This window comes from Ceratina calcarata, unplaced genomic scaffold (genome assembly GCF_001652005.2).
Source record: "Ceratina calcarata isolate Rehan_Ccalc_2016 unplaced genomic scaffold, ASM165200v1 scaffold226.2, whole genome shotgun sequence".
In the NCBI taxonomy this organism is placed as follows: domain Eukaryota; kingdom Metazoa; phylum Arthropoda; class Insecta; order Hymenoptera; family Apidae; genus Ceratina; species Ceratina calcarata.
Genome location: NW_017144423.1, coordinates 59,561 through 66,996, shown reverse-complemented (window position 1 = coordinate 66,996; position 7,436 = coordinate 59,561). Strand labels below are relative to the sequence as shown.

At 38.5% G+C, this 7,436-nt stretch overlaps 3 protein-coding genes across 3 annotated transcripts in view; 1 reads left to right on the top strand and 2 right to left on the bottom strand.

Moving 5' to 3' along the window:
* The window catches only part of LOC108622533 (hrp65 protein), a 9,351-nt gene extending 8,087 nt beyond the window's left edge, over positions 1–1,264 (bottom strand). Inside the window, exons 1-2 of the mRNA XM_018020467.2 lie at positions 898–1,264; positions 170–337 (exon numbers count right to left, since the gene is read on the bottom strand). Coding sequence (XP_017875956.1) covers positions 170–337; positions 898–1,122 — 393 coding nt within the window. The 5' untranslated portion in view covers positions 1,123–1,264. The remainder of the gene's footprint in view (positions 1–169; positions 338–897) is intronic.
* A 979-nt stretch (positions 1,265–2,243) lies between these two features.
* Positions 2,244–3,864, top strand: pall (F-box protein pallbearer). The gene is made up of 3 exons (XM_018020454.2): positions 2,244–2,330; positions 2,420–2,668; positions 2,731–3,864. Exons 1-3 carry the CDS (start codon positions 2,244–2,246, stop codon positions 3,478–3,480), a joined length of 1,086 nt encoding a protein of 361 aa, XP_017875943.1. The 3' UTR covers positions 3,481–3,864.
* LOC108622525 (cilia- and flagella-associated protein 91) lies at positions 3,682–7,430 on the bottom strand. Its single transcript, XM_026811576.1, has 10 exons — positions 7,116–7,430; positions 6,967–7,055; positions 6,725–6,897; positions 6,355–6,641; positions 6,085–6,293; positions 5,667–6,015; positions 5,266–5,594; positions 4,985–5,206; positions 4,619–4,914; positions 3,682–4,557 (listed from the first exon to the last, which is right to left on the bottom strand). The coding sequence occupies exons 4-10, from the start codon at positions 6,635–6,637 to the stop codon at positions 4,110–4,112; spliced, it is 2,136 nt and encodes a 711-aa protein (XP_026667377.1). The 5' UTR covers positions 6,638–6,641; positions 6,725–6,897; positions 6,967–7,055; positions 7,116–7,430; the 3' UTR covers positions 3,682–4,109.
* Positions 7,431–7,436: the final 6 nt, after the last annotated feature.

The following is a 7,436-nucleotide window of genomic DNA, read 5'->3' as shown; positions in this document are numbered from 1 at the left end:
ATGGTCGGATTTTGTCAACATCAATAAAATGCCATATAATCATATGTAACTCATTAAATATCGAAATTAGAAGGAAAACAACTTTTGTTAGAAGCATTTTTCGAAATTTTGAAGAAAAAAATTTTACGTCAGAGTCAATACTTAATTAGATAAAAAATAGTTTACTTACATCTTGAGAGCGGTTTCCTCCCAAGTTTCTATCAGGACCGCCTCTGCCGCCTCCTCGACCGCCACGCATTCCACCGCGTCCCATTCCCATTCCCATTCCCATTCCACCTCCCATTGTTTCGTTCATTGTGTTATCCATACCACCGTCCATGGACTCGCTCATCTTCATCTGGAAGATTATAAAAAAGAATATTAAGAACCAATGCGATACGGCAGAAAAATCTATTTAGGGATTATATTTTCGTCAAGTATTCGGGAGGTTTTTTAATTAAAATTGATTGAGCGTGTACGCCACGTGCACAGCTGAACATATTTTTACGTTCCTCCATTTTAATTTCCGCTCGCGCCATTTTGTAACTATTCTGAGAGAAATCGATACGTTAATAGATTTCTGTTTCCAATTAGTTAGAAAATTTATTAAGAACAACGCTATTAGATTTTATATAGTTTCACTGAAATTCATACGATAATCAAACGTAATTACCTGATATCATTCTATTCTTTCTAAAACAGCACGAGGTACTTACGTTCAATAAGAAAAACGCAATTTTCATGTTGAATATATTAGAAATAGCATCATATCATAACATTAATAGAACCGAAGCATCAATGAACTTAAAGAAAAGTTCGAAGCCCGGGGAAAAGTACTACGCATCAATTTGCAGCAAATATGGCGGCAATTACAGTGGATGGCTTGGGAGAATTGGGTGCAAGGTATAAAATTCTTACCGGTCCATCGTTATTTCTGTTTCCTCCACCCATTCCGCCTCCACGTCCAGAAAAACGTGTTCCTCCTTTTCGACCACGCTGTCCACGATTACCGCCGCCACCGCCACCGCCGCCGCCGCCGCCGCCGCCACCGGGTGCATTGCGTTCTCGTGGATTCTCATTGCTATTCTCCGCGGGTGCGTTCTGTGACTCTTGTTTCACGTTCGGCGACTCGGTCCCCGCCATTCTTCGCTTGAGATTTAACTCGAGTGCTTAACTTACCGAGAGCCAAGTCGTTCACGCACAAGCCTCACACTCTCCCGAATTGTCCTAGCGAACGATGTGCTCACTATGGCGTCCAACGACGGAGAGAATGGAGACGCAAAGTTGCGCACGTACTCGCCAGGAAGAGCGACCCCACTCTTCGTCATCATTTCCGGTCCGTCCATCACGACCTCGTCGCTCCGAGGTCACCATTGGTCAGATAAAATAATTGTATATACGCGATTGGGTAATTCGAACGAATAAGATTAACCGGAAATGACATACCACAGATTTCTTTTATTTTTCATAGTAGTATATATGCATAAAGCATTTGTATATATATGTATCAAACCAAAGTTGTAGTTCCTGGGATCTTCAGACCTGTTTATTTAGAAGATTAGATAATTAAACGTTGGAATAATTAGGCGAAAGCAATAATCGACAATTTTCCCAATTCAACTTCAATCTAAGTCGAACTTAACAAAAATGGTGGTTTCCTATAAAACATATCAAGCAATGTATGGAAAATACGCATAGCGAATTCGTTTCTCTCCATTCATCGTTGAATCATAAAATTCTTTCATCTCGTATCTGGTATCTCCTTTTCTTATTGGTCATGCGATAGTTCACGTCCAGTAAACCAGAGCGGCCAGAGGCCTAAGTAATAATAAAGAGAAATTGACAAAGGAATACATTCCTACATCGTCAATTATGTGTAATTTATAAGAAAACGTGTGTTACGTGTAGTAATACGTTCAGTAGATAGATTCTTCATGTACGATTAACATGACATTTGTCGTCTGCATCGATACGATTATATCTCCACCGTCCATGAAGGCTTGGTTTCCTTTCTTTGCCGTTCAGTCGAATGGGTTGTAAACAGAGGTAGCATTGGACAGCATGTGCAATTGCTATATTTGTTTATAGGTCATCGGTCGGTCAAAACATTGTAATCGTAATTGCATACACCATAGTCGAAGGTAGACTATTCTCCTATTATCACTTTCACTCGTGGATACAGAAATATAATTTCGTGTCACATAAGCAAAGAGTCCCGATTGGGAGAGTGTTAATTGTTTAATCGCAAAAGAAGGGACAGTGAAATGTTGCAGTTAATAAACCTTCCTGACATTGTTCTGGAAACAATCTTATCCAACCTTACATACGATGAAATTTCTCGATACAGAATAGTAAGAAAATCCTTGCTTCCTTATATCATATGCTAATTAATAATTATCGAAAATGATATGCTGAATCTTTTGAAACATTGCATCAACAGGTTTGTAAGCAATTCGATCGAATATGTAAAAAGTTGTTGAACCGAGGTTTCAATTTAATGGAGAAATATCACGCGCAATGTTTACGTGCAGTGAAGAGTCAATTACCAAGAAGAGAGTCGGAGAGAAGAAGCCACCCACTGGCACGTCATTGTGATATATTAACAGCAATTGAAACTAGAATATCGATGCTGTCCATGACTTTTATAAAATACGTCGACCTTAATCTATGCTGTTTTATACCTGGCAAGGTAAGGTATTTACTTACGACTGTTTTTCATGATTTCGTTAATATAGGATGTATGGGTATTAGGTAATAGACGAGATCTTTCGAGTCCTCCGTCTGGTCAGAGATTTGAAAACGCCACCCAGAGCCCATGAGATACTTCAAGAGCTGCGAGACATTAGCAGCATGGCTATGGAACATTTCGATGAGAAAATTTTACCAGATTTAAAGCACAGTATTTGTACGTCGGTGATCAGCAACACAGGCTCTTACGAACTGCCTGGTGGGAGTTTAATGATCTCCCATCACGCCACGAATCCGAGCAACGCGACACTGCCACATACTTATAGCTTAGACAAATTGAACCAGGCTTTTAAGAAAATTAATACACGTATCAAAAGAAACAAGTCGTGCGTTTCCACGGTGAAAGATCAGTTGAACAAGATGAAGCTCAGGATGAAGAGGCAGGGACTCCAGATGAGATTACAAACTCTGAAGTTGCAGGAACAAGCGAAGAAGATGCATGACCAAGATACTCAGTTAGCTGAGATGAGGAAGCATCTCGAGGAATGGGAGCAGAAGATGGTCGATTTAACGGCAGAGCTGAGCCGCGCTCGGGAAGAATCACAGAAGCCTGTAGATTCTATAGAAACTTGCAAGAGGAAACACATAGATATTATTAATCAGAGAGAGGCTGATTCTTTGCAAACGAAAGATTTGCAAGCTAAAAAGCGGAAACTGATAGTAGAGAGAATATCGTCTACCGATGCGAAAGATGTGAAATTTAAAAAGTTCATGACTGATCTTCTCGCGGGCAACCCTTCGACCTCGCATTAACTTTTCGTTTTGTACAAATTGCTTTTAGAAACGACACTACAAGCTCCTAGCATCGACACGCATTAACGCTAGGGGCATGGAGTTGAGAGTTCACAGCCGGTTGTACATATTAAAAATTGTACATGAAGAACAGAATTCTTATTCTATACGTATTTTCCATTTTTTATGTTACAATTAAATCAATCTACATGTTTAAACTTCTTACGTATTTAAATCGAATGAATCATTTTTATTACGTGATATAATGATTACAGTCAATCACGAATTTCCGTTATACATATGATACGTATATATAAAAGACGAATTGTTATAATCGTTTATCTTCCTTCTGCTGTATGTTACCAAACGAACATGCAATTAAATGTATCGGTGGAGAAATCATAACTGTGTGCTTTAATACGACATACATTATTTTAAGTATACATACTATTAACTCTGCATTATATAGATTAAAATTATTAGATCTCAAAGACAAATGTTTAATTTACTTATTTTTATTTACAAAAGTAATTTCATTTAATAATGTGGCCACTATACTACGTAAAATTTTATGTAAAATTAGTGACAATAAATTATTGATAAGAAATCCAAGGCCCGTGTATCTAAAAATAGAATCCTTTCGAGTCCGTTTAATACGATTTTATAAAATCTGCACGATAACATAAACAGTTAAGCGAAATTGTCGTAAAAAATGATAAGAGCAAAATTATACGTACTGAAATAATATTTGATATAATATTTTCCACCAATGTTTCAATGTCGCTTAAAGGCGATATGCGCGAGGATTTTAATTCTGTTTCCGTGACGTATATCGTCGAACACTTTTTCAATGGGACCACTGTTTCATCTTTGTCCTGTTTCGTGTAATATGCATTTTTATATATTCTATCCAACGAGTGTGTCTCCTCGGCGGATGGCAGATTTAATAATTGTTTATAGATCGTGGCATGAGCGTTTTGTAAATATGCCTGCTGTTTGTCTCTTATACTTTTTCGTACAGCATTCTTTTGTACTTCAGGCAATACGAAATTGTAGACCATGCTAGCTACCATTTCTTCTTCGGCTAATCTTGTAGCACTGAAGCGAAGATACGTCGGTTAATGAAATGTTTCAAATTAATCTAATGTTCGTGTCATACTTTTCCTGAGCCTGTACTGCTACAGCGTCTACTTTATCGCAGAGCTTCGAAATGTACTCTTTACTTATTTCGTCGGACACCCATTCGACCCCTTCTTTTATTATATCTTCCAAGTAACACTCTACAGACTCTTGATTAACTTTTATAATCTGTCTGAACATCTCGTCGAACTCCCTGCGACGATTATATTCGAGTTGACGCCTGCCAGCCTCTGCCGCCTCCCTCATAGCTCTCTCTCTTTCAGCTAACAACGCGAAAGCGTGTATACGACGTTCGTCTTCTAATCTCATTAATTCCTTGAAAGGTAGCCAGTAAAAAACAATAGATTATAGACGCTAGATTATTCCGAGTCAGATCGAACAGTACTTTGCTCAAGAAGTCTAGCATTGCCGATATAGTCGCCCCTTCCAACGAGTTAAGAATTTCACACAAACGATCTTCGTACAACGCTTTCTCAGTTTGCAACTGTTGTAATTCTAATGTACGCGTCTGGTGCTTGCGATGCTTCTTTTTGCTCTGGTCCTCTAGAGCATAAGACGACTGCAATTCCTCGATCAATTCTCTGCACCTGTTGCGTCCTTCGAACATCTGAAAAAATCATTTAAACATAAAAATCGAATTGACGATGCTCGACGGGACATGATTACCATGCACTGAATAGCTCTTCCTCTAATTATCTTTTGTATGTGAGTAGAGAACTGATCTAGACGCGCGTATGCAGGTTCTTCTGTGCGTTGCACGAACGGTGTAGGAGGCAGGGGAGGTAGTTTATACCTGCGTTTTAATAACGTCGACGACTCTATCACCTTATCGTCTACTCTGAACTCTCTCAAGTCAGAATGTAACTGGCTGAGCTTCTCTTTCGTCCATCTCGTTGCTCGGATGCAAAGATCGGCCGGCTTAGGTTTCGGCTTTATCACGTCCAATTCTTCCTCGGTCGGAAGCCAACTTGGCAAAGTGACCAGTTCATCGGCAGCTGAAGTAATCGATATAAGAAATAGTAGTGTAACAAAAATTACAGTTTTCATATGAACAGGTATATCTTTACTTTCAATGTAACTTTCTCCCAGTAATTCCTTCCGTATTACTGCGTGCCTTCGTTGAGGATGTTCCCCGTGACGTATTTGAGGCGCGTACAACTCGGAAGCTGGATCGGCGTGCTCTCTAATTATGTCACGTTTAAACGGCAGTTGTTTTTCACGATATTTCTTATGCAGCTTTCTCAATTCCCTCCGAAGTTTATGCTTGATAGAGTCTACTTGTTTGTCTCTGCGCATTGATAACAGATTCGTCAATCTATCGAAACGGTCTTGTATCTTTTTCTGCTTTTCATGCTCCCGCGATCTAGTCAACTCGTCCATTAACTCGAGTCTATAATCCATTATTGCTTGAATCTCCTGTGATGAAATTTTTAATAAATACCTTTAGATAAACGTGATTAGAATGTTTCGTAAGTGAATAATTACAGATTCCCTGAACGCCCATTCATCTAATTCCATTTCGTTTATCATAGCTGTACGTTTCTTTATATTAGCCGACGTGTCCATAGGAGGGAGAGTAGCTTCCCATTCTTTCTTTCTCTTCATTCGGTTAATAACTTCTAATTCGTGCAGGCTGATCTCAAATCCATGATTCCAAGTCATATGCGCGATTGATAGTATCTCAGGATTTTGTCCTGGAAAACGAACAATTAGTTTGAAGAAAGAAATATGGATTGCGTTAACTGTAGTCTTTACCTGATTTAATTTTATACGGTGGTTCCCAAGGGAGAGTTTGTGCTTCGCTATCCCGATAATCTGTCTGTGTTCCAATGTTCCTATACGGTTCAGGCTTAGGTGAAAACGCGTAGCATTGCCTCTGCGCGTTTGTCACAACATCGTTTAGAATACTATAATTAAAACGCATAGGGATGTCCAAGTTTCGTGTGGACGATACTAGAAACGGTACTATCGGCCGACGAAGGTAATTGTTCTCATTGCAATAGCCCAGTTTCGTTGATCTATGACCTTGTCCAGCCATTATCCTGTGTAAGTATTGTACGTAAGAATAATCATGCATACTCCAAGTTCTTAAATAATTTCGTTCTCGTTAACATAAACACTTTACCTGCAAAGTATTGTAACATTAGTTTATTATTTCTCTAAGGTATCAACTGCTCGTTTAACTTGCTTAAACTCTGAAACCCAGTTCTCCTTCTCATTTCTGCTTTGCCCTTTCACACTACGTTTTACACCTTTTTCACTACTTCTATACAGAGGCGCAATGTTCTTGCATATTTTCTGTAAAAAGAATATATTTATGTACATTCTATAGAAACAGGAGTGATGAAGTGATACAAGGAAACTGACAACTGTACATATTTCCGGTGCTGAAGGTAGTTGTGCATCAGGGTGTTTAAATTTTGGCTGGGTACCACATGCAGTGTAAGAAGGGGATTCTGTGCACGTAGAAATAAATTAATTAAGTAATTAATAATAGGTGTACTGCGTGTACTTACGGTTCAATATCAGCCTCTTAGCCATGGTATTTGTAAGTGAATTATTTGTAACTGGATTTCAGTATAAATTACATCCTTCAATTTCTATTCGTCAATTGACTTTCATTTGAAAGACTGTATCTTCAGAAGGAAAATGTTTGACACTAGCCCCTTTGTTAAATAATCGTGTCAAGAAGATATATTGATCAAACACCTAATTTCACAGTGATTCTTATTATATCTATAGCTAGTTCTGTCGTAGCTAAATTTGTGGCAATGAACTCTAATGAAACTGCATTTAATGTAAGATTTATTTCATATATCATGAACATTTTACACGTA